The sequence below is a fragment of the Heptranchias perlo genome, chromosome 17, assembly GCF_035084215.1.
Source record: "Heptranchias perlo isolate sHepPer1 chromosome 17, sHepPer1.hap1, whole genome shotgun sequence".
NCBI classification, from domain to species: domain Eukaryota; kingdom Metazoa; phylum Chordata; class Chondrichthyes; order Hexanchiformes; family Hexanchidae; genus Heptranchias; species Heptranchias perlo.
In genome coordinates, this window is record NC_090341.1 from 38,290,872 (window position 1) to 38,318,350 (window position 27,479).

Below are 27,479 nucleotides of genomic sequence, written 5' to 3' on the forward strand. Positions count from 1 at the left end.
GCAGTGCTGGTCGCTGAGGCACAAGGGAGCTACTGATGTGCTGTGGCCAGTGGAGAGAAAAGCCACATGGAGGATCGCAATTATAGGAGAAATCGACATCGATTCAAATGTAAGAATATCAAGAATTCTTCACACAAAGAGGGATCAACACTTAATTCAAGGCGAGCCAAATGACCTTGCCCCTCCATAGTTATCTTGTGATTTCACCACCAGCTCTCTCGACCACTCCACTGTCTGTGTTGTCAGACTGCTTGTTCAATATCCAGTCTTGGATGAACTGCAAATTCCTCCAGTTAAACATTGGGAAGACCAAAGACATTGTCTTCAGTCCCCGCCACAAACTCCGTTCTTTCACTACTAATTCCAACCCCCTCCCTGGCCATTGTCTCAGGCTGAAACAGACCACTCGCAACCTCGGCATTCTATTTGACCCTGGGCTGAGCTTCCGACCACAGGTCCGCTCCATCACCAAGACTGCCTACTTCCACCTCCATAACGTTGCCCGTCTTCACCCCTGCCTCAGCTCATCTGCTGCTGAAAACCTCATCCATGCCTTTGTTACCTCCTGACTCAACTATTCCAATGCTCTCCTGACCAGCCTCCCATCTTCCACCCTCAATAAACTTGAGCTCATCCAAAACTCTGCTGCATGTCTAACTCGCAGTAAGTCGCATTCATCCATCATCCCTATGCTTACTGACCTACATTGGCTCCTAGTCCACCAACACCTTGATTTTAAAATTCTCTTCCTCATGTTGAAATCCCTCCACGGCCTCACCCCTTCCTATCTGAACTCGGGAGTGTTAGCGCTCTGCGAGCTATGAACTGGGTAGTGTCAGTGCCGTGCGTTCTCTGAACTCGGCAGTGTTAGCACTCTGCTTGTCTGAACTCTGTAGTCTGCCTGATAATGACTGGATCAAATTACACATTCCTAAGAAATTGAATTACTCTGTAGCAGGCTGGATCAAATTATACATTCCAAAGGATTGGGTGAGTATTGTCCTCCCACTTCCTGTTGGTGAAAATTATGAATTACCTTATTTCCACCAGTGGTGGAAATAGACGTGACCCAGTGTATAAGCAAGCACAGAGTCAATGAAAAGGGAGAGGGAAGAAGGAACAAAGGGAAAGGTCTGTAATAGGGTGGAGGACAGGAGTGATTAAATGATAAAAGGGATTATGGTGCAAAGTAAAACGGGATGTTAATGGGACAATAAAGAAACAAAAGGTAGGTCCAGAGGTGCAGTAAATGGTTACAGCAGAACCATTACCAACACCTGTTGTCTGAGTAAATGGAGCAGTGGTTAGGATCTGAAGCTGTTGAACTCAATATTGAGGCCGGAACACTGTAAAGTACCTAAATGAAAGATGAGGTGCTGTTCCTTGAGCTTGCATTGAGCTTCATTGTAACAGTGTAGGAGGCAGAGGACAGACAGGTCAGTGGGAGTGGGAATGGGATGGAGAATTAAAGCGGCAAGCAACCGGAAGCTCAAGGTCATGTTTGCGGACAGAACAGAGGTATTCAGCAAAATAATCACCCGATCTTTGGTCGCCCCAATGTAGCGGAGACTGCATCGTGAGCAACGAATACAGTATACTAAGTTAGAAGAAGTATAAGCAAATCACTGGAAGGAGTGTTTGGGGCCCTGGACGGTGGGAAGGGAGGAGGTAAAAGGGCAGCTGTTGCATTTCCTGAGTTTGCATGGGAGGGTATCGGGGGAACGGGTGACGGAAGTGCAATTTAATTTACAATACTCAAGTTTTATCAAATAAATTTAAGATACTGAATAGAACCAGTTTTACCATGTCAGGGTTATAGTACAGTATAATAGTGCATTAAATACAAATTGTTCATGAAATCTTTCAACCCAGCTGTCAGGAAAAAATATTGTGCACCATCCTAGTGACAATTTCCACCAGCTCATAACTTCTCAAGTTGCCTACTTTATACGTTCATACTAGATTGTATATCCTGCCAAAACCAGGGTTGCTGCTCATGAAACAACATAACTCTGCTGCTTCAAAGGATCCAGCTGCCTAAGTTGCTTGCACAAGCAGAAAGTCTATCGACCAAATAGTTTATTAATCTTTGGAGAACATGATTATAAAGTCAACCATTTCAGTGGGACAGAGGGTCACAAAGCCCCGTGCGTAGTAATCTTTGCCAACCTGCATTTCATCCCTCATATGAAGTCTCTCGAGCACTTGACAGGCTAAATGATCAGTGCCCAGTTTATTCCCAAATGTGCATGCTGGCAGGCACAGCAACACTTCTTTAAAAGTGACACAAGTAAAGCATATGCCTCTGTGCTACAAGCCAAGCATACTTAGCAATAAAAATCTACGTTTAAACACATCATCTGGCAGGCTATGTACTGAGCAGCTGGGCTTTGACAAGCTTCAATACCCTGCAGCTTAATCTGTTCACTGAACACAAAAGTTGAGCCACAAGGAAAAAATCTGTCTTTTCTATTCAAATATATCAACTTCAGACACTGAATATGGGTCTGTGCATTCTTCTAAGATTTAAATTGTCCAATCTTTATTCTATTTATCTTTCAGAAAGGTAAATAAATTTTACTTTCCATGTTGGTTTCTTGAAATCTAGAGTCAATACAAACTCTGAAACTTAATGAGTTAATACAACTTCAGCTTTCCAACAATGGATTTCCTCCTCACTTTTGAATTAGCTATTAGGCTACATGTTAATACATTTTGTTGATCAGTACTCATAAATCAAAGAGTTTCTTAGGTTTAACATATAAAAGACAAGCCACACAGTAATCTGGAAAACATCCACATAAACAGTACAGGAGCCTACTCGTATTCACATTTTACTGATATTGTGTTACATGAAAGACTATGTTTAATCCTCTATGAAATCGCTACAAGCTTTAAAGGGATATGTGACAATCTTTGTGCTTTCTTAAGTTAATCGAACTGTGAAAGTCAAACCTTTTTCACTGGTTTGTTTGTTTATATGAACTGGGCAAACTTCCTTCATTTATATGTAAAGAGCAATAAAAAGCCAGTGTGCTTCAGATTTAAAACTTACACATGAATTCACAATGCTTACTAGATACTGGAAAACTCAATAAAATTACTGGTGCATTTTTTCCAGTAAAATACTAAATGGGAATTCTTAAGTGATAAAAGGCAATAAAACGTGGACTGATCTGTAGATTGTTACATAGGCAAACAGTCTCTGCAATTGAAAAAATAATTCAGCGTCAAATGCTTTTAGGCATTGACAGGAAAGATGCAATATAAATGCAATTATGACTGAATGACTGAATTCCCAAGTATGAAACTTATAGAAAAAGTGCTTAAATACTATACTGCAGGTTTCAGAAAAAGTTTGTGTGAGATAATGTCATTTCCAGATCATAACTTGAGGAAAATTAGAACTCATATCCATATAAAAAGTTTTATTTTCTATGAAATTAGAGTACATTCAGAATAAAAATCAATGGAAATAATCTTTTAGGATATGCAAATGTAACAGCTTAACCAATTGAGAACAGCATTGGATTGTCCCACGAAGTTTAAAAAGATTATCACTGAGCTATTTTACAGAATACCGGAGAAGAAACAGTACAGAAACATATTTGTAACTCGTTAATTTGAAACCAAATCCTGGGTTGTTCTTTTTGTCCTGCAAAATTATGTTCAATGCTATAAACACATACGTTTAGAATAATGTTACACCCTTGACAAAAAAGGGGAGAGGGATAAACCCAGCAATTACAGGCCAGTCAACCTAACGTCGGTGGTGGGGAAACGTATAGAGACAATAGTCCAGGACAAAATTAAACGGCACTTGGAAAAGTATAGGCTATTAAACGAAAGTCAGCACAGATTTGTTAAAGGAAAATGTTTGACTAACTTGATCGAGTTCTTTGATGAAGTAGTGGAGAGGGTTGATGAAGGTTGTGTATATGGACTTTCAAAAGGCATTTGATAAAGTACTACATAATAGAATTGTTAGCAAAATTAAAGCTCATGGCTTGGGGACTGAAAGCAGAGAGTAGTGGTGAATGGTTGTTTTTCAGACTAGACGGAAGTATACAGTGGTAGTCCCCAAGGGTCAGTATTAGCACCACCGCTCTTTTTGATATATATTAATGACCTGGACTTGGGTATAGAAGGTATAATTTCAAAGTTTACAGATGACATGAAACTCGGAAATGTAGTAAACAATGTGGAGGATAGTAACAGACTTCAGGAAGACATAGACTGGTGAAATGGGCAGACAAATGGCAGATGAAATTTAACACAGAAGTGTGAAGTGGTGCATTTTGGTAGGCAGAATGAGGAGAGGCAATATAAACTAAATGGTACAATTTTAATGGGGGCACAGGAACAGAGACACCTGGGGATGCGCACACACAAATCTTTGAAGGTGGCAGGACAAGTTGAGAAGGCTGATAAAAATGCATATGGGATTCTGGGCTTCATGTATAAAGGCATAGAGTACAAAAGCAAGGAAGTTATGCTAAACCTTTATAATACATTGGTTAGGTCCCAGCTGGAGTACTGTGTTCAATTCTAGCACCACACTTTAGGAAGGATGTCAAGGACTTAGAGAATGCAGAAGAAATTTACTAAAATGGTGCCAGAGATAAGGGACTTGAGTTATGTGGAGAGACTGGAGGAGTTGGGGTTGTCTCCTTAGAGCAGAGAAGGTTAAGGGGAGATTTGATAGGGGTGTTCAAAATAATGAACAGTTTTGATAGAGTAAATAAGGAGAATCTGTTTCCAGTGGCAGGAGGGTCAGTAACCAGAGAACAGAGATTTAAGGTGATCGGCAAAAGAGCCAGAAGCAGCATGAGGAAACACTTTTTTACGCAATGAGTTGTAATGATCTGGAATGCACTGTTTGAAAGGATGGTGGAAGCAGATTCAATAGTAACTTTCAAAAGGGAATTAGATAAATACTTGAAGGGAAAAGTTACAGGGCCATGGGGAAAGAGCAGAGGAATGGGACGAATTGGATAGCTCTTTCAAAAAGCTGGCACAGACATGACTGACCAAATGGCCTTCCCCTGTGCTGTACCTACTATGATATGCAATGTGTTGCCTTGAGAAGCAGATTAGATATTAACCATAAGAACTATCAATCTATCACACCTCTATTTCACACAAATATACACAAATGACTGCGAGTAATTTTCCTTCTGTGGTGATCACAGCGCTTCACTCAATTTCTTCAGATGTGGGGATTCTTGTTTGTCAGAGGGTCAGGTATGCAAGAAACTTTCCAGCTACAGCAAGATCAGCTTCTGTTGCACTTCCAAAAGCATATAAGCACAGACACAGAAGATGACTGGATTTTAATTATAGTCTGAAGCAAGTGGTGAGAAAATGGACAACTGCGTCAATGTGTATGTGAAGTGGTACTGTGGAAGAAGTGGCCACTCTATAGACATTGTGGTGCCAACATACAACTATGGATTTTCTGACAGCCTGCAGAACTGGAAATAGTATACCTGATACCAGTCCACATGAAATTAAAGTGCACTAACAATTAAGGTGACCTTATTTCAGTGCTATTTGTTGGGTTTAATTATATTACAATGTCTCATTTTAACAATGGATTGGACTATTTTAAAAAAAAAAGAAACTACGATTAAATAAATTTAACTATTTTATTTGTGAAAAACTACAAGCAGAATTCATAAATAGACATTTCTATTTGAAGCAGTTAAGAAGGAAATAATAAAGTGGCTTCTAATAACATATTCGTGCACATGCCAGTAACAGGAATATATTAACATCTTTTATTTGCTAGACAAAAAGCAGTGTAGATTATAAAGTCCCCAAAACATTTAAGACCTGGAAATCATTTTACCAGCTCACAAAACCACCATGAACACACCAGCATGAAGATTAAAGAAAACAAATCTAGCACGCTCTCAGCCCTATTGAATTTACAGAGCAAAAAACTTCCAAAGCATTATACAGGACATCTTTCAGGGCAAATGAAAATATACCTTGTATAATACAATAACAAAATTCACAAGATTATGTTATGCCACTTTAAACAAGCATTCTATATGGGTCTCCAATGAACAAAGCTAAAGAAATAACAACAATGTAACCATCTTTACACAGTAAATAAAGGTTACAAGTCATACACAAGAACAGAACTGCTTGCGCATTTAAAAACTGTTCAGCTCGTTGTCATTCTCTAAATGTTGGCTCTTGAACCATTTCAAGTTACTTACAAGCATTTTTTTAATATTTCCAGCAAACATTACATTTTTTCAATAATTTAAGTTACAATAGTTTATAAAAGTAGACTGAAATATTTTTGGTAAGGCAGATGAAGTGCCACTCTTTCCAATAATATGAGTTTCCAGAAATAGTTAGAAATGTTTTATACAAGTTGTATTAACTTTGAAAGTGGCTCATTATGTTTAAACACTTTACCAATTTCAACTTGCAGAATTACTGTTGCTTTAAAGACCGTTTAAAAAAAGTCTGTGCACCAATTCAGTCTACAGAATATAACATTAAAATAGTGACTTGTCTCCAAGTCATCAACACCATGCCTATTTGGCTGTGTAGTTTCAGTTAAGGAGGCACTGCAGAAAAGCTGTCAGGTCCTAAGTAAAAAAAAAACTAGGCTAAGCAGCACATAGGAAGCTGGCTATTACCTTAAAGGACAGCACCTAATCAAATGAAAATAGTTCTCCAATAGACTACGGGTCCATTACATTACGTGAAAATTGCATTCAGTTTATGCCTGTTCCAGCATCAGTGTGGTATGTATTTAACTTTATGTTCCACTCTGATCTGTTAAATTATCTGTACAGCTAGTGTTCATATGCCTATGTGAAGGCAATCACATTTTAAATAAAATTCATTCTTACTTAAAGTACAAGTTTACCACCTTCTTAGATCAAAATATTAAGTGAAGCATGTTAAACATTCTAAACTGAGTTCGAATAAACTTTATTTCAAGCAATTTAAGTGTTAACACTGCAGAGAAGTATTAAATTCCAGATACAATTTACAAGAAAAATCAGAAAAGGTTTGCAAAATCTAAGTGCATTCTATACAAAGATAAATTACAATATAGACTTATACAAGTTTTATTATAAGGGAATAATTGATTGTTACATTGGGCTTGCATTTTGCAATAGACATACTTCCCTGTCCCCCCCCCCCCTCCCCCCAATCCCCACCCCTGACACTTGGGAGTTAATATATTAAAAACCAATAGGAACCCCTTCCTGTTATGGCGACAATGTCAGACTAAAGTTTAAAAACATTTGATGATTTAATGTAATTTTAATACATCAAAACATGAAGATTTCAAATCCATTAAATTATTTAATGCACTTTGTATCATTTACTAAAGTTATTCCAAGTCCCAAAAACAAATGCCACCATAGTATTAAATAAGTGGTTTATATTTGTTAGTTGAAATTTAGAATAATTTCCCTCCATGAAACTCAATTGGTAGTGCCAATTTAAGATTGATGTGGCTTTAAGATTGATGTGGAAGCAATATTCCATAATACTTAGTAGGTAACCTCTCCAATTGTATGTATTGATGGCAGGTGATTGTCAGGTATAAGGCCTCTGTAGAAGCATGCTTTAGATATTTCTCAACTAAACTGGTCACACACCTTGTGCTATCATACAAGACCTAAATAGTTTATTTTATAACCAGGAAGTGATTGTTTTTCCTCAGCAAATGTCACAGCATAGCATATCTCCAAGAAGGGAACTTGACTTCCATTACTAAAGCTGGCAGTTTGATAAAAGTGAAGCACGTGCCTTTTACAGCTCGGGGCAGGGAAGAGAGCGCCAAGAGAAAGGGTATTTCAAACCCAAATATGGTACAAGATTTTTTTTAAAAACTGACTTGAAAAGTGAAGCACCATCAAAGCAGAGTATAAAAAGTGACAAAGGGGGAATGTACAAAAAAGAACCAACCATGAAGACTGTAAATAGCAGTCTGCTGAGTTATTCTCCATCTAAATTCTCCACTATGCAGTGACTTTCTATACCCAACATGGCCATGAACCGTCTAGATTCACAAGGAATACGAAGCTATAATTTTGCTTACGGACATGGTTAGAGATTTCCTGTTATTTACATCTGTAACAAAAACACATTACTTGTATTTATGGAATGGCAAGAGATTCAGCATAACTTTCTGAATAATAAAAGTTCCTGAATCAAAGCTTCTACTTTTTCTCCCACTACTGTTTATCTGATTTAGTGAGGATTTGGCTTTAACTGTACAGATGTAGGAGGAGTAGTCAAGTAAAATACAAACAAACATCGCTGGCAAGTGCAAAAACTGAAGGTGGATACTAAACGTTTAAAGTTGCAATGACCAATCACATGTTTTTCTTATAGAAATATGAACTAAAGCAGTTTATTTGCAGGTGAAAATACAGTTTTCAAAATGATCCCTTCTCCAGAAACTAAACGTGTTTTCCAGTAATAATCAATGCTGCTTCTATACATATATGCACTGCTGATATCTACTTCCTTGGTAAAAATCAAACACCAATAACAAAAAGCAGCATGTGCATGAGGGTTCTTCATTTGATTGCCATTGAGCCTAGACTGTGAAATATTTTTCTTCCCCATAGGTAAGCTGCTTTAGTTCATACGTCAATATGAAACAAGTTAAATCACGCTGCCAGTTATGAGGCACTGCGTCTTTAGATTAGCTGAGCGGCTGGGAACGACAGTATTAAGTGTAATTACATTTACAGCACAATGACGCAGCTTTCAGGTAAGTGTAAGAAGGAACCCACATCTATTGCTTAATAAACACTGAACTAATCCAGCTATTGTTCAGTTGCCTCAAGTGTACTTCTCCTCAGCCTTTTCTGCTTCTGAAGAATTCACAGTCCTGAGGACAAGACAGCTTTCATCGCAATAGTTTGCAGAACTTGATCTCCTCTGCTGGAATGCACTGTCCTAATCTTATCTGTTGAATGCTGCATTTACTTCACAGTGTATTAAGCACCAGTGTTTCTATGTGTTGGTTTCTAACAACCTTTTATTCTTTTTAACCCAGTTAAAGACATTTAACATCTCTAAGATCGCTAATAATCAGCATAGTTGCTGGCAACAAAACTTACAAAAAGGATATGTTGAAGAGGGTGGAATTTGCAAATGTAATAAATAAAAGTCAAATGTAACAAAATACATAATGTACATGGAAATTGTGCACAGCAGATTTATAAAAAAGTAGATTCAGGAGCACATCCATTATAAATGATTGTTAGGAAAATATAAAACCAAGGGAATACATAAAAAATGTCAAAAGTATTCATTCATACTTTTCACATTGCATGTGCAGGACTGGAGCCTGGCAAAGCTCAGAATGATTCATCATTTACTGCTGACATTTCACCTTTTGGCGTAGAGGAACGTGATGAACCCTTGTCTGTGCTCTCTGATCCAGAGCTACTTTGGTTCTGTTGCTCAGAGCCAGCGCTAGATGTGACTGTTGATGATGATGTGGAAGAGGATCGTATTTTTTCTTTAAAGTCTGTTATTATTACTGTGACATTACCCACTGTCACTGCAAGCTGCTGTGCGGTACTTCTGTCCACATTTTTCAGCTTGGGCCTGCAACAAAAACAACTCAAGTAAATATAGCATAAGAATCATTTCAAAATCAATTTAGTTGCACAAGATACATCAATAATCTAACATTAAACATTGTGAAACCTGTGGCTTAACCGATGTTCAGAATTCCATCTCAAAGCTCGTCAAAGGCATTTATCATTCTACACATGAAACATTGCCTTTCTTTTCACAATTCCATTCAAAAAAATGAAGGAAACAATGTCAGCCTATTTTCACTAAATCACTATTTTTGTGCAAAATCTGCAAGAAATTAACACTAAGCATTTCAGAATAGGCTACAATGGAATGCCATTGCAAAAAACTGTCATGACACAACCCTCCAGTTGTAAAACACTATTCTTGGCTGAAACTTCTTTATTACTGGAAAACCAAAAAACTCAACAGGGTGAATTCCTCATAAAACCCCGAGAAACTCATTAAGTAATGCAGCTTGAATACTGAAGTTTGATTGTATATGTTAACACAGAAGAGTTAGCATTCCGGCTACAATGAAAATATTGATAGTATCTGAAAGGTACAGGTGAGAATGAACTTGAATTTATACAGTGCCTTTCATGTCCCCAGGACGTTTCAGTGCTTTAGGCAAAGAATTACTTTTAAGTGTAATTACTCATTTTGTAGGCAAACATGGCAGTCAACTTATTTGTGGGATCCACAAAGTGCAGAGAATCTATTTTTGTGATTTTGGTTGAGGTATGAATGTTGGGCACACTCGAAACTCTTCTTCAAAAAAAGTGCCATGGGATCCTTCACTTTTACCTGAAGAGGCAGACGGGGCAAAAGCAAAATAGTGCTGATGTTGGAAATCTGAAATAAAAACAGAAAATGCTGGAAACACTCAGCAGGTCAGGCAGCATCTGTGGAGAGAGAAACAGAGTTAACGTTTCAGGTTGATGACCTTTTAGCAGAACTCGAAGTCAGAGATTTAACAGTTTTTAAGCAAGTGCAGATCCAGGGAAAGGCGGGGTCGGGGGGAGGAGGAAAGAACAAAAGGGGAAGGTTGGTGATAAATTGGAGGGCAAGAGTGATTAAATGGAAAAAGGCAAAAGGGGATGGTAATGGGACAAGTAAAGAAACAAAAGATGGGTCCAGAGGAGATGTAAGTGGTTACAGCAGAACCATTACTAGCACCTACTGTCCAAGTAAATGGGAACAGTGGTTAGGATCTGAAGTTGTTGAAATCAATGCGAGGCCGGAACACTGTAAAGTGCCTAAATGAGAGATGAGACGCTGTTCCAATGAAGCTCAATGCAAGCTCGAGGAACAGTGTCAGACGCTGAGGACAGCGAGGTCAGAGTGGGAGTGGGATTGAGAATTAAAGTGGCAAGCGACCGGAAACTCAGGGTCACTCTTGCGGACTAAACAGGAGATGCTCAGCAAAGCAATCACCCAATCTTTGTTTGGTCTCTCCAATGTACAGGAGACCGCATTGTGAGCAGCGAATACAACATACCAAGTTGGAAGTAGTACTTGTACTTCTTCCAACTTGGTATACTGTATTCGTCGTTTCACCTGGAAGGTATGTTTGGGGCCCTGGACAGTGGGAAGGGAGGAGGTGAAAGTGCATGTGTTGCATCTAGGTCTCAGTTTAAGGTCTCATCCCAATGTCGGGACTTCTAACAATGCAGCACTCACTGCACTGAAGAATCAGGCTAGATTATGTCAATGCCCTATAGTTGGACTCGAAACCACGAAATTCTGACTCAGGACTCAAGTGTGCGACCAACTGAGTCACTAACACTAAAGTAAGTTAATGTATCCACGAATTAGAGGACAGCCTTGTGAACTCTTTCCACACCTACTTTTTAAACCAGGCATTAGTGCACACAAGCGTGTTCACCAAGGTATTATGCCACTGTGATTTCTTTCACGATTTATATATTTAAACAATTAATGGCATCGTTCTTCAGCCATGAGCATTCCCCCAACTTTCTAAGACACACACACGCTTGAAACAAAAGGTCTGTCTGAAAATCCCTTGTTCAGTTAAGTTTGTGTTATTTTTAGAAAGTTGAGAGCTTACTTTCAAGTGTTATCCCCTAAAAACAAGTCACTTTCAATCATATAGAACTTAATGATCAACACTTCAGAAGTCTAGCTTTTGCTGACACCAGGCAAGGTTGAATTGTTCAAATTACAAATTTTAAATCACAATTCCATGAATTTGGCTGTGCAAAAATCAATGAGGATATACATATATTTTTTTTTAAAAGAGCATCAATGGCACCTATTCTTTAACAGACCATAAAACATTAATAGTTCTATTTGTGAACTAGTGAAAAACTGAAAATAAAATGTGCTCAATAAAATGACAAGGGATCTCAACAATGTGAAATATCTCTACCTGCAACCAGGCCTTCAGAGGGAGGTAACAAGTGGAATTTTGGTTCATTTGCGAAGTGAAGAAAAAACGGGAGGTCGTCACTCTGGACCGCTTGCACGCTTTCCAGCAACCAGATATAAAGGACCTGACCACTAATTGTTTTAACTTCTCTCCATGCTGTGCAGTGTGTGTAGGGGGGGAAAAAAAAGGAAAAATCTGCTCCTACTATTTTTTTTTTCTTACCATGAAAACTTAAATAAGGGCATGATATGAATGAATCATCTGAACACCCTTTGATATATTGCCACAAATTTAACTTTTTAAAAAAAGCAAGAGGCAAATAGCTTGTGAATTCAACTCAGACATCAGGTAACACAAATAAAGAACTTTCATTTGTATAGCATCTTTCACATCCCCAGGATATTCCAAAATGCTTCACAGCCAAAATGTTACTTTTTTTTTTGAAGTGTAGTTAATATACACACAGGAAGATCTCAAACAGCAAATGACAGGTTACCAGTTGATCTGTGAAAGTTAAATGTTGATCAGAACACAGCAGAACACCCTGTTCTCCAAAAACAAGTGGTATGGAATTTTTTACATTCACCCAGACAGACAGGGCTTCAGTTTAACATCTCTTCCAAGAGAAGGAAATGCCAGTATAGCACACCCCTCAGTAACACAACATAATGCAACAGGCTTTGAAGCAACAATCTTCTGACAAAAAAGGAAGTATGCCAAGCTAACACATCTTACACAGCCCAATGCATACCATGATCAGCTTCTACCCTATTATGACAGCTCAAGTACAAAGCGTACAACTACCTAGCTTTGGGGGGGGGGGGGGGGGTGCTTGTGGCAAAAATGCTATGACAAATAACTGCTTAAATACACAAACAATTGGAGGTATCCTAGTGGTAAAATACCCTGGAGAATACTTATAACTAGAAGTAGAAACGGATCGTAGGGCTCCTTGTTCTAGCAAAGAAAGTTTCTACGATACATCTCTACTGCATGGCACAAAAATGAAAGAAAATAACTTTCCAAAATGCATGAATAATTCAAACAAAATGTTTGTCCAAGCATTCCTTGCTTTCAGTGTGTTGATTTTACAACTTGACAAAAAAAAACTTAATAGGAAGGGCTCCACCTGAACCAGAATGGGACCAGAGTCCTGACAAAAGGGATAAATAGGATGGTGCATAAGGTTTAAACCAGCAAGATGGGGCAAGGGATCTGGTAGCAGTAACAAAAGCTTAAAGATAAAAGAAACAGGAGATGAGTGTAAAAGTCAGACCCGGGTAAGGAATAAAGATAACAAATGGTCAAGGAACAAACACTGTTATAAGACAGAAGTACAAAAAGGCTTAAAAATAAAACAACTAAGAATTAAACTGCCTCTACAGCATCCAAAATAAAACGGGGGAACAGGAAACAATAATCCGTAGTGAAGAACCAGATGTAGTTAGAATAACTGAAACATGGCTACATAAAGAACAGGACTGGCAACTAAATATTGTAGGCAATAACATAATCAGAAAGGATAGGGAAGGAAGGGGGGTGGGGCAGCTGTACTAATTAGAGATAACATAATGGCAATAGAAAAAAGGGACATAACTAACAGAAGGATAGAAACAGAATCCAAATGGATTGAAAGATAAGAAGGGATCGACCACTCTAATAGGGGTATACTGCAGACCACCTAATAGTGGAAATGAGGTGGAGGAAGAAATATGTAAGAAAAAATGTGAAATAAGTAAAGGACATAGAATAATAATCATGAGAGATTTAAACTATCCCCAAATTAACTGGCAAGAAGAGGTAGGTGAAGGGGTTCAGGGAATGGAGTTTTTACAATGTGTGCAGAACTCCTTTCTTACCCAGTATGTAAAAAGCTCAAGAAGAGAGGAAGCACTGCTGGATCTACTAATGGGAAATGAATCAGAACAGATGAGAAGCCAGCATGGCAGAACATCTAGGCAACAGCGATCATAACATAATAAGTTTTAAGATGATGATTGAGAAGGACATAAGTAAGACAAAGTAATAAATTGGGGGAAAAAAGCTGATTTTCAGGGGATGAGAATGGAACTAGGAAAATAAACTGGAAAAATTTAATGATAAAGAAATAGAACAGCAGTGGGAAACATTTAAAACAGTGATCAAGAGAGTCCTTGAGAAATATAGCCCACTAAAAAGCAAGAACAAACTAACCAGTAATGATACACCATGGATGAATAAAGAAATAAGGGCAAAACTGAAACTAAAGAAAAATGGCACACATTAAGTATATAGATTACAAAAGGAGAGGATGACAAGGGAATATGAAAAGGTTAGGAAAGAAGTTAAAAAATCAATTCGGAAGGCAAAGCGGAACTATGAAATTAAATTATCAAGGAATATAAAAAGAAATAGTAAAGTATTCTACAGACACAAATAACAAAAGAAAAATCAGGATAGGGATAGGGCCACTAAGCGATACACATGAAACTCACAGGTAATGACAACAAAATGGCAAAAATATTAAATAATTACTTTGCCTCAGTATTTACCAGGGAGACTAACGTGACATTTAAGATAGAAAGGGGGGATAAATTCATAAACTAATCAAAATTAGAGGGGATAAAACCCTTGGTCCGGATGGATTGCATCCACGAATATTAAAAGTTAGGGAAGAGATAGCGGAGGCACTATGACATATACATAAAAATTTATTCGAAAAGGGAATAGTGCCAGAGGACTGGCGGACAGCTAATGTGATTCCTATATTTAAAAAGGGAGATAAAACCAGTCCAGGGAACTATAGACCAGTTAGCTTAATGATGGTGGTAGGAAAGATAATGGAATCCTTACTCAAAGATGTAGCAGAAAAACATCTAGCAACCAAAAATATAATAAAGAAGTCAGCATGGATTTCAAAAAGGGAAGGTCATGCTTGACCAACCTTATTGAATTCTTTGAAGAAGTAACAGAAAGGGTAGACAAGAGTAATGCAGCAGATCTAATATATTTGGATTTTTAAAAAGGGCTTCAATAAAGGTACTGCTTCAGTACATTGAGTACATTCAAAATAGAATCGATAGATTTCTAGATATTAAAGGCATCAAGGGATATGGGGATGGTGCAGGAAAATGACGTTGAGGTAGAAGATCAGCCATGATCTTGTTGAATGGCAGAGCAGGCTCGAGGGGCCTGATGGCCTACTCCTGCTCCTATTTCTTATGCTCTTACGTTCTTATGCATTGTAGACTCATGACTACGATCAGAGCACATGGAGCCAGGGAACAAGTAGCAGAATGGATAGCAAGCTGGCTACAAAACAGAAAAGAGTAGGGGTTAAAGGTAGTTACTCAGACTGGCAAAAGGTGGGAAGTGGCGTTCCACAAGGATGGGTTCTGGGACCACTGTTGCTCACTATTTAAATAAACAATTTGGAATTGGTTTCAAAATTTGCAGAGGACACCAAATTGAGGGGGGTATAGTTAATACCGAGGGGAACGGTGACAAAATATAGAAAGACATTGATATACTTGCAGAATGGGCGTATAATTGGCAAATGAATTTCAATAAAGTTAAATGTGAGGTATTACATTTTGGTAGGATGAATAAAGGGGTCACATACTGCTTAGATAATAAGTCTAAAAGGGATTAAGGAGCAGAGGGATCTGGGGGTACAGATATACAAATCACTAAAAGTAGTGACAGGTTAAAAAGGCCATAAAAAAAAAGCAAACCAAGCACTTGGGTTAATTTTGAGAGGGATAGAATTGAAAAGCAGAGAAGTTATATTAAACTTGTATAGGATCTTGGTGAGACCACACTTGGAGTGCTGTGAACAGTTCTTGTCTCCATATTATAAAAAGGATATAGAGGCACTGGAGAAGGTGAAAAAAAGATTTACTAGGATGATACCAGAACTGAAAGGTTATACCTATCAGGAAAGATTGAGCAGGCTGGGGCTCTTATCTCTAGAAAGACTGAGGGGTGACCTGATAGAGGTCTTTAAGATTATGAAAGGGTTTGATATGGTAGATCATAGAGAAGATGTTTCCACTTGCAGGGGCCATAAATATAAGATAGTCACTAATAAATTCAGGAGAAACTTCTTTACCCAAAGAGTAGTTAGAATATGGAACTTGCTACCACAAGGGGTAGTTGAGGCAACTAGCAAAGATGCATTTAAGGGGAAGCTAGATAAACACATGAGGGAGAAAGGAATTGAAGGATATGCTGATAAGGTTAGATGAAGTAAGGAGGGAGGAGGCTCATGTGGAGCATAAATACTGGCATGGACCTGTTGGGCCAAATGGCCTGTTTCTGTGCTGTACATTCTATGTATTGTTCCCTTAAAGAGTCAGTCATTTTTAATTGGTTTATAATTTGATTAGCTACGCTTCAGAATTCCACCTTTTGGTGACACTGGATTCCAATGACACCAGATGGTAATAATGCAAAATTAAGTCAGATAGAGAAACACAGGAAGATAGTGTTCTAATATGTCAGGTCAGAGAAATGAAGATGGAGGCATTTGGGGTGAATGAAGGAATCAAGTGGTTTGAGTGGAAGCTAGGTGCTTTGTTGATTAGGTCACCTGCGATGGTTCTCACACATTCACTTGTGAGCAGCTAGAGTACACAGTAGGTCGCTTGCCCATCAACAGTATAAGCAGGGGATTGCTTGGGGTTGAGGGCAACAAAAAGAATTCCAAAAATAGGGAGGGAATTAAGCTACAGAAGCAACTAATTATGCTTTCTGGGAGGAGAATCTCCCTCTTTTCATCCTTCACCCTAATATTTTCACTCAATCTGTATTACCTATTAAACATTCAATTGTTCAGTTGCAACTAGAAACAAGCAATAAGTAAAATTGAGTTTTGTTACTTCTTAGAGTGAAAGTTCCAATGCAAAATATGATGAATTACACTCCATACCAATGGAATCAAAGATGTAAACCACCTTCATATATTGATAGTACTCATCTCGAGTTTGTTTGTAGTTTTTGCCTATCCGATGCATACTTAGATGTGGAGAAAAATATTTAAGTGCAATCTAGTTCCCCATATAATTTTAATATTCAATGTTACCTAAATACAATGGCAAACAGCAAATGAGATGTAGCTAGTTAGTCTGTTTTGGTGGTGGAAGATGCATGATCACTTGTAGCTGAATATAGCAAGAGCTGGCAAATCTCTCAATTTGACACCCTAGCTGTACTAAACAGTAGCAATTACTCCAATAATGATTTAGAGGAGAAGTCATGATTTTGCTTAAAACTGTAGAAGATAGCTGATATGTCACCTCTATTCAAGGAGGTGAAGGATAAACCAAGTCATTAATTTAAAAATGGCACCAAAGGTTAGTAGAAATTTCTGCCAAGTTAACAGCATGGAATGCTTTGCCCCAGGGAGTGGTTGAGGCAGAAACATTGCACCTTCAAAGGGAAGAGCAGATAAATATTTGAAGCAGATGAAGATACAAGGCTATAAAGGAGAGAAGAAGAGCACTGGGATTAGTTTTGATTTGCTTCTAGCAAAGAGTTGGCATAGATACAATGGGCGAATGGCCTCTCTGTGGTGTAAACTTCTATGGTTCACCTAGGACAGGGAGGGAGAGAATTCCAGAGTTTGGAGCCTAGACAGCTGACGGCACAACCGGCAAAGGTGGGGCGAAGCGGGAGGAGTTGCAAAGGAGGCCAAAGTGAGCATACTGCCATAGTGATTTCTGAAATTTGACACGCTGTTGCACTTCAACTAACAATGGTAACTGCAGCACAAATTGCAAACTCTAAATGAAAAATTTCAATTAGAATATTTAGAAATTGGAAGTTGCAGGTGGGGAAAACAACATAAAAAAACACCCACTCATAAGAACATTAGAGATAGGAGCAGGAGTAGGCCATTTGGCCCTTCAAGCCTGCTCCACCATTCAAGGAGATCATGGCTGATCTGATTCTGGCCTCAACTCCACTTTCCCGCTTGTTCCCCATACCCTTTGACTCCCTTGCTGATCAAAAATTTGTCTAACTCAGCCTTGAATATATTCAATGACTCAGCCTCCACCGCTCTTTGGGGCACAGAATTCCAAAGGTTCACAACCCTCAGAAGAAATTTCTCCTCATCTTCGTCTTAAATGGGTGACCCCTTATTCTGAGACTATGCCCCCTAGTTCTAGATTCTCCTATGAGGGGAAACACCTCAGCATTTACCCTGTCAAGCCCCCTCAGAATCTTGTATGTTTCAATAAGATCTCCTCTCATTCTTCTAAACTCCAGTAAGTATAGGCCCAACCTGCTCAATCCTTCCTCATAAGAAACCCCTTCCATACCTGGAATCAACCTAGTGAACCTTCTCTGAACCACCTCCAATGCAAGTATATCCTTCCTTAAATAAGGGGACCAAAACTGTACACAGTACTCTAGGTATGTCTCACCAGCACCCTGTACAGTTGTAGCAAGACTTCCCAATTTTTATACTCCACCCCCTTGAAATAAAGGCCAATATTCCATTTGCCTTCCCACTTACCTGCTGCACCTATATGCTAACGTTGTGTGTTTCATACACCAGGACACCCAAATCCTTCTGTACCGCAGCATTCTGTAGTCTTTCTCCATTTATATATTTTGCTTTCTTACTCTTGTTACCAAAGTGGATGACTTCACATTTTCCCACATGATGCTCCAGCTGCCAAATTTTTGCCCGCTCGCTTAACCTATCTATATCCCTTTGCGGACACCGTGTCCTCCTCATAACTTACTTTTCCAACTATCTTTGTATCATCAGCAAATTTGGCCACAGCACACTCGCTTCCTTCATCCAAGTCATTGATATAGACTGTAAATAGTTGAGGCCCCAGCACTGATCCCTGCAGCACCCCACTAGTTACAGATTGCTATCCTGAAAATGACCCCTTCATTCCGACTCTGTTTTCTGTTAGTTAGCCAATCATCTATCCATGCTAATATTACCCCCAACGCCATGAGCTCTTACCTTGTGCAGTAACCTTTTATGTAGCACCGTAACAAATCTACTGGTTCCCCTTAATCCACCCTGCCCATTTCTTCCTCAAAGAACTCTAATAAATTTGTCAGACATGATTTCCCTTTCATAAAACCATGTTGACTCTCCTTGATTTTATTTTGAGTCTCTAAATGTTCTGCTACTACTTCCTTAATAATCGATTCTAACATTTTCCCAATGACAGATGTTAGGCTAACTGGTCTATAGTTACCTGCTTTCTGTCTCCCTCCTTTCTTGAATAGGGGCGTTACATTTGCGGTTTTCCAATCTGCTGGTACTTTTCCAGAATCTAGTGAATTTTGGAAGATTACAACCAATGCATCCGCCATCTCTGTAGCCACTTCCTTTAAGACCCTTGGACGTAAGCTATCGGGTCCAGGGAACTTGTCAGCCTGCAGGCCCATTAGTTTGCCTAGTACTTTTTCTCTAGTGAGTGATTGTTTTTAGTTCCTCCCTCCCCTTTGCCCCTTGATTATCTATTATTGGTATGCTTTTAGTGTCTTCTATTGTGAAGACAGATACAAAATATCTGTTCAATGCCTCTGCTATTTCCTTGTTTTCCATTATTATTTCCTCTACAGGGACCTATACTTATTTTAGCTACTCTCTTCCTTTTTATATACTTGTAAAAGCTCTTACTGTCAGTTTTTATATTTCTTGCTCGTTTATTCTCAATCCATTTTCTCCCTCTATTTTTTTAGTCCTCCTTTGCTGGTTTCTAAAGTTTTCCCAATCTTCGGGCTTACCACTAATTTTTGCCATGTTGTATGCTTTTTCTTTTAACTTGATACCATCCTTAATTTCCTTAGTTAGCCATGGCTGGTACACCCTTCTCGTGGATTCTTTCCTCCTTACTGGGATATATTTTTGTTGAGAGTCATAAAATATCTTTTTAAATGTCTGCCACTGCTTATCCACCATCATACTTTCTAATCTGTTTTCCCAGTCCACTTTAGCCAACTCTGTCCTCATGCCATTGTAATTACCCTTATTTAGGTTTAGTACAGTAGTTTCAGATCCAAGATCCTCACTCTCAAACTGGATGTGAAATTCGATCATATTATGATGTTTCCTAAGGGATCCTTTACTTTGAGGTCATTAATGCTGTGTCATTACCCATTACCAGATCTAAAATGACCTGTTCCCTGATTGGTTCCACAACATATTGTTCTAAGAAACAGTCCCGAATACACTCTATGAACTCATCCTCAGGGCTACTTTTGCCAATTTGATTTGTCCAATCTACATGAAAGTTAAAATCGCCCATGATTGTTGCATTACCTTTTTTACAACCCCCCCATTATTTCTTGATTTATATTTTGCCTTACAGTGTAACTACAGGCTACACCCACCAGTGATTTCTTACCCTCACCCAAATTGACTCCACATCTTGATCTTCTGAGCCAAGATCATTTCTCACCATTGTACTAATTTCATCCTTTATTAACAGAGCTACCCCACCACCTTTTCCTTTCTTCCTATCCTTCTGAAATGTCAGATAGCCCTGAATATTCAGTTCCCAACCATGGTCACCTTGCAGCCACGTCTCTGTAATGGCAACGAGATCATACCCATTTGTTTCTATTTGTGACGTCAATTCATCTATCTTATTACGAATGCTGCGCGCATTCAGATAAAGAACCTTTAATTTTGTCCTTTTACCATTTTTCCTACTCTGACCCCATTTGCTGGTGCACTCTTATGTTTGTTCGCTCTGTCCCTTCCTGTCACACTCTGATTATCATTACCCCTATCTCTTCTCTGTACTACTTCCTTGTCATTTCTCTTCAACATTCTAAATTTCCCCCGTGAACCCTCCACCCACCCCATTTAGTTTACAGCCCTAGTTATTTGATTCGCCAGAACACTGGTCCCAGCATGGTTCAGGTGAAGCCTGTCCTGACAGAACAGCTCTCTCTCTCTTTCCCCAGTACTGATGCCAAAGCCTCATGAATCGAAACCCACTTCTCCCACACCGATCTTTGAGCCAAGCATTCATCTCTCTGATCTTATTTACCCAAATCAATTTGCTTGTGGTTCAGGTAATAATCCAGAGATTATTACCTTTGTGGTTCTGCTTTTTAATTTAGTCCCTAGCTGCTCATACTCTCTCAGCAGAACCTCTTAGTCTTACCTATGTCATTGGTACCTACGTGGACCTCGACAACTAGATCCTCCCCTTCCCATCCCAAGTTCCTCTCCAGCCGAGAGGAGATGTCCTTAATCCTGGCACCGGGTAGGCAACACAACCTTCGGGACTCATGCTCTTGGCTGCAGAGAACAGTATCTATCCTCCTAACTATACTGTTGCCTACTACCACCTTCATTTTTACTCTCCCGACTTGAATGGCTTCCTGTACCACGGTGCCATGGTCAGTTGGCTCATGCAGTCCTTGCTCTCGCCAACACAGCTTGCGAGAACCTTGTAACTGTTGGACAAGTGCAAAGGCTGAGGCTCCTGCAATGCTACCTCCTGGATCCCTGTACCTGCCTCACTCGCAGTCCCACTCTTCTGTCCCTGACCACAGGCCAAATCTAAAGTATTTAGTCTAACGGGTGTGACTGCCTCCTGGAACAAAGTGTCTAGGTAACTTTCTCCCTCCCTTATGTATTGCAAAGTTTGCAGCTCGGACTCCAGCTCCTCAACTCGCAGTGCATTTGAGTAAGGATATAATTTAAAACTCCACTAACACATCTCCAGTGAGATGGAAACTTTTGTCCAAAATGAGTCTCTCACAACTGCTAAAACAGCAGCCTTGCCCTGCTAGTCACATTTATTTTTTAAAATTAGATTCACATTTCAATATTCTGTTACCACCCACTTTTAGTTTTAATTTGGTAAAAGGCCTTTTCTTTTTTTTAAGCATTCACATACTTGAAAAAGCAACTGGAATTAGATCACTCAGGTAAAGTCACTTGAGGTTTCCTTCCCCCCCTCTCTCTCTCACTTCAGCCCTTCAACCAATAGCAAAATAACAACTTGCATCATTTACCCAATGCATTTTAATTTAGAACTACAAATTACATACAAAACTAAATTAGCAACTGTTGTGTAATTGGGGCAAGTAAGGCCTGTTGTAAACCTCCACAATCTCACCAAGCACACAGTTCTCATTAGGATTATTCTCTTGCTTTGTTAGCGAACATGATTGGATGTCATGTTTGGCTCATTGGTAACACCTTCGCCCGAGTCAAAAGGTTCAAGCCCCACGATGCTTCAAAAGTGCTCAGTTGGCTAGGAAGCACTTTGGTCTGAGGCCATGAAAGGGTGATATAAATGCAAGTTATTTCTTCTTTTCTCTCTATGCAAAGAATACTGTGTACAAATGGAATCCATCACTTCTGCTTATGGTACATTTTTAAGTTTTCAGGTGTTTCTCATGCTTAGTAAACACCACTCTTGTGAATTTAAGCACTCTTAGTCAATACAAATCAGAGTGTGACTTTATACACACAATAGATCTAGCAAAGCATTGCCCAGGGATTGAACAGAATTCCTTGTTCCTGCAATTACTTTCTGAAATTGACACGGGCTCTTTCCAGTTTTCCTCCTCTTCAAATAGCAGAAAAATAAAAACTATCAAACCTATTTGGTCATAAACTGCAAATCATGTTTATTAAAAATAAAGGTTGCATAGCCACATAAAGTCACAACAGCAGATTTCACTTGATTATAAAATATTTATCTTACACCTCTTCAGATGTACAAAATTAACGAGACAATATTTTGCCAACTCTCGATCCTAAACCTGGTCCAGCGTCTGTAACATAAAACTTTTACATGGAGTTCATCTATCCACTACGTCTCTATGTGCCACCTTCACACAGCTTGCATTTCAGTGGTACAAGAACTACTTTCCATCCCCTTTGACGTTTAATCAGGAACAAAGGACATCAAATATGTATTTTGCACAAAGCTTTAACCACCCACGGGATTTAAACCACAGAGGATGGTTGCTGGCCTGTACCAGTACCTTCTGGTGGTCCTGCAGATTTGAATTTAATAGCTTCGTTCCTTCACAGGATCAAGTTCAAACATTCTATCACTTGGGTGGACTGATGCTTTTTGTCATCTACTGAACAATTATTTTATTTTCTTAGAATAAATCAAGCAGGTAAACAAGTTTATAATGAATCATTAGCATACTTAGGAACACTGTTTCATCACACAAATCAGGACGTTTGCCTCAAGGAGAGAATTCCTTAGCAAAATCAAATGTGCAATCCTCGAGCTGAATTATTTTCAAAAGTGAATAGTGGAAATACTGTAAAGAAAAGCAATACACCATGGACAAAAACTCAATTTTCATTAGTCAAGATATAATTTTGATTTCCTAGATTTGTAATAAATTACAGGGGAAACAACCAACCAAAAGAACAGCAGGTAATGAAAAGGTTATAATTAGATCCACATCTGAGAATAAACATCACCAAATTGAGGTAAATCAAATCAGTTGACAGCAATTCTGTCCAATAAAAATCTCAAACTATATTAATATTTGCCATTATAAGTTCTAGAAATAGTCAAAAACATTCTGTAAAATTCTGATATATTTTAAGCATCAAAATCATGATAAAGGTAACCAAAAACAGTTTAATATAAGTAAATATTAAAATTAAGAAATGCTACTTTACATCAATTTATCAGTTGGAGCTTTTAAACAGCATTCGACCCCCAAACCAAGTGACTTATTGAACTTCCTGTAAAGTAATGCCCGGGAATATCTCAAGAGGAAAAGGGTATCAGCAAACCCTACAGACTGAATTTTTGAAATGGAGCAGAAGGATAGGTTTATTTAACTGGTATTTCCAATGTGAATTGAACTGTAATTGGTTGAGTTTATTGGCAATGTGGCTTCCAGCCTACATTTTACCCAGAAGTAAGCTACAACAGGAAATGAAATTAAACATTTTTACCTTTTCTGGGACTTAGTACAGAACACCAGGGAGAGAGAACGAACATACATACATACTACACACACACCAGGACACAGTAAAGTCAACGTGGCAGCGAATCAAACAAAAAGGAATGGAAACTGCCAAAAAAAATTGAGAAATTAATCATTAAAGCTATTTTAAGAATCCATGAAAAATTAAATACAACTGCTTGTAATTCAGCAAATTTATTTAGAGATGAAATATTTGGAAAAATGTAGTTTCAATGCAAATCAGCTGCTGAATTTTTTTGTTCCCATTTTCTTCTCCCATAACCCTTCCTCTACTGCAGAGAAGGACTCACCCTGGGGTACAGTTCCATAGTTACTGGCAGCCCACTGATACATTGCCCAATTCTATTTTGAGAAGAACCCAGCCACCTGTGTTCTCACCTATCCACACGTCCAGGAGTCATTGAGTGATTTTAACTATGAGCGATGGTGTAAAATGGGCAATATCGAATTGGTTGCCCATTTTTCCTTTCCATTGAAGCAATCAGGTGCGCTGTATAATGGGTGGCTAATTCAATATTACCTGTTTTACACCATCACCCAAAGTTAAAATTACTCCCATTAACAAGAGATCAGGAATGCCAGCTGATTTGCCCTCTTTCCAGGCAATGGATGGAAGCCAATGCAAAACAGGGGTCAAACCTCAGACTTCACTAGTCTGTATAGCTTAATGACACATCATGCAGTGAATGGGTGGGTGAATTTACCCACCTATCGACTGCACGAAATTGCCTGTATTTCAACCCAATAGTAACCTCATTCAGAAAAATCACAGGTGTACCTCACTGGTTGCGTTACAATCCCAGACTTTTAACACTATGTTCAACTTTTTTGCTGTATTCTTGTTCCTTGTCAGACTCCGAATGGTCAATACTTCCCATCCAACTTTTACTCTATATGTTAAAGCTCTGATGGCAAGGAGAAATTATCAAATGCACTGTATGCTGCACATAGTGTTATTGAGCTTTACATCCTTTACAAATCAACTGGGAAGCAAGTGCAAAATTATGAATATCAATGCTGGAAAATAAGTTTAGCTGTCAAGGTGTATAAAATTACAATTCAAACCACATATTTCAACATTCAGATTTATAGCAGCGAACACACAATAGGGACACACTTTTAGAATAATCATCTATCACAAAAGGCACCATGATCTACCAAATCGGTCCAACCTAAAGAGATCAAATGGGATGTTAAAAGTTTCACAAATCATTTACTCTTCCCCAGCTCCCATATCACAAAGACATCCTGCTTAAAAGGAACGTTAATTCTGGAGAGAGAGTGTGTGTGTGTGTGTGTGTGTGTGTGTGTGTGTGTGTGTGTGTGTGTGTGTGTGAGAGAGAAAAAAGTCTATACCAAAGTACATCCTCATGTCTATATAAAACAAGTAAGTTATGAAAATTATTTACTTTAATAAGTCACCTGGCTCCGTCAAAACATGCTACAAGCTGGGTTTGCTGCATACTTTGCTGGTAACGCGTTTTCCTGGGTTCTGGCAGCTTTGCACCAGCTCCCAGCCTAGTCCAAAATTTCGACCCCTATTCGAATGAATAGAGCTGCCCCATGGCACTTGTGGCTTCTTCCCGTCAGCGACATCAGTGGAGTGTCCCTGGAGGGAAGAAGGCCCAAAATGGCAAAAAAAGGCCATGAAAATATTTGTTACTTTCTTCAATATAGACAATGGGGCAATATTTGAAAAACAAGTACTTCCTACCCCCATAACTTTCCTTCTCTTTTATGGTAGAAAGGATGGATGTACTGCGATGTTGACATTGCCAATACTTGCATCAAAAACAGCACATAATTAGCCAAAAAGAGGCATACTTAAGTGAGCAGGATTGGTTGTCGGTTTTTTTCTTTCCACTGACAAAGTGCTCAAAAGATATTCAATTCATCAGCCTGTCATTACATAAGGTTTGTGTTCCATCCTCTTCAAATCCATTATGCAAACCTTAAGTCACACTAAATATGCAGTTATTTATGTTGTTTAAGAATACTGGCTTACAACAAGGTCAAGAAACAAAATATTTTATGTAATGCTGCAACTAATTTTTTTTTAAAAACAGGCAACAGAACAACTTACCTTGAAGCGTGTAAGCTGTCAGTTTTTATTGCAGCTTTTCCAGACTGTATACTGTTGATTTCACTAGGAGGTCCCTTTTCAAGTTCCATCTTCGGCCTGAAAATAAAGCCACACTACTGTCTTCGGTGAATTCCACCATATATAGTATACCTATACTATTCTACCACAGAAATTTTGTCGTCAGATTAACAAAATCTAGAAACATTTTCTGACTTACTAAACAGGAACAGCAAATCTGTCTAAAATGTGATTTCAGTTATTATATAATTGAAGCCTTAAACTGTAAACATATACTCTACAAGGTAATAAGTTCAATCAATTAGTACGATTAGCACTCTAAGACTAAATTCATACCAAAAACTGCTGAAGCCAATCAGAATTTTTTTTAAGATTTGATTTTCTTAGGGCCTTTTTATTCCTTATTTAATTACAAAGTTGATTCCAATAGAATTCCAATGTGTGAGATTCCTTTGTTGTTGAATTTGCACTGTTTATAGTGAGGTAATACTAAAATTGTCTAAGACGTATGCATGCACAGTTACTACAAAGTCATGTTTGTAACCATCATTCTGGTCACAGAACTTCTCCACTGTCAGGGGAGGGCGGTATCACATCGTTGTCAATCTGAAGGCATACTGTGAGCTCTGCCTGCCACTGGCTAGAATGAAATGATAGACCTAACAAGTGCCACCAGCTGCAGCCATTCACTTTGCCATTGGCAGCATTTTGCATCCAGAAGCAAACAGGAAAAGCTAATCCAGAGATTGGTCTTGTGCCTCTGGGGGCACAGAAGCAATGCTGCAAGCTCATCAGATATTATAGAACCACTTTAAAAGATGGTTCTGCCAAATAGCCAGTGGCTCAGTATTGTGGAATTCAGTCCTTTTATATAGGACTGGAGCTCAAATAATTACAAGATTACAGACATACAGACACTTGTTCAAAAATTGCAATTTGCAATTTTGCTTTTTGGCCACTGAATCTACTCTTAGAGACTAGCAGTCATTGCAGTCCGCAAACAGAGCTCCATCACTGGCCTGCGTATAGTGGGCGAAGTGCTTAGTTCTTCTATGGCCAGACAAGATGGCACTTTCTCCTTTTGGGAGCAGAGCTTATATTCATCACAAGTACTTTTGTCACTGGAGGCAATGGTAAAAACCATGTATTTAAGCAAGTTCCAGTAGTTCTGGAGAGAGCTGCACCACTTCATTTATTATACAGTGCCACTAAATTAGCACTAAGTATAGGTGGCGTACTTAAAACTGTACTGAAATCATAACCTATTGTGAGTCTATTAGTGTTACTAAAAAAAAATCTCCAAATCTAAATTGTGAATAAAAAGTTCAGTTCACCTGCTACTAAATTGCCAGGAAGCCAGGCTTGGAAATATATCGCCGCTCCTTCATAGTCGCTGGGTCAAAATCCTGGCACTCCCTACCTAACAGCATTGTGGGAGAACCTTCACCATATGGACTGCAGTGG

The 27,479-nt window shown here is 38.7% G+C and overlaps 1 protein-coding gene across 1 annotated transcript in view; it reads right to left on the reverse strand.

The window, feature by feature from the left end:
- Window positions 1-5,634: 5,634 nt before the first annotated feature.
- LOC137334254 (RING1 and YY1-binding protein-like) overlaps window positions 5,635-27,479 on the reverse strand; it is a 91,050-nt gene continuing 69,205 nt past the window's right edge. Inside the window, exons 4-5 of the mRNA XM_067998905.1 lie at window positions 25,998-26,093; window positions 5,635-9,606 (exon numbers count right to left, since the gene is read on the reverse strand). Coding sequence (XP_067855006.1) covers window positions 9,354-9,606; window positions 25,998-26,093 — 349 coding nt within the window. The 3' untranslated portion in view covers window positions 5,635-9,353. The remainder of the gene's footprint in view (window positions 9,607-25,997; window positions 26,094-27,479) is intronic.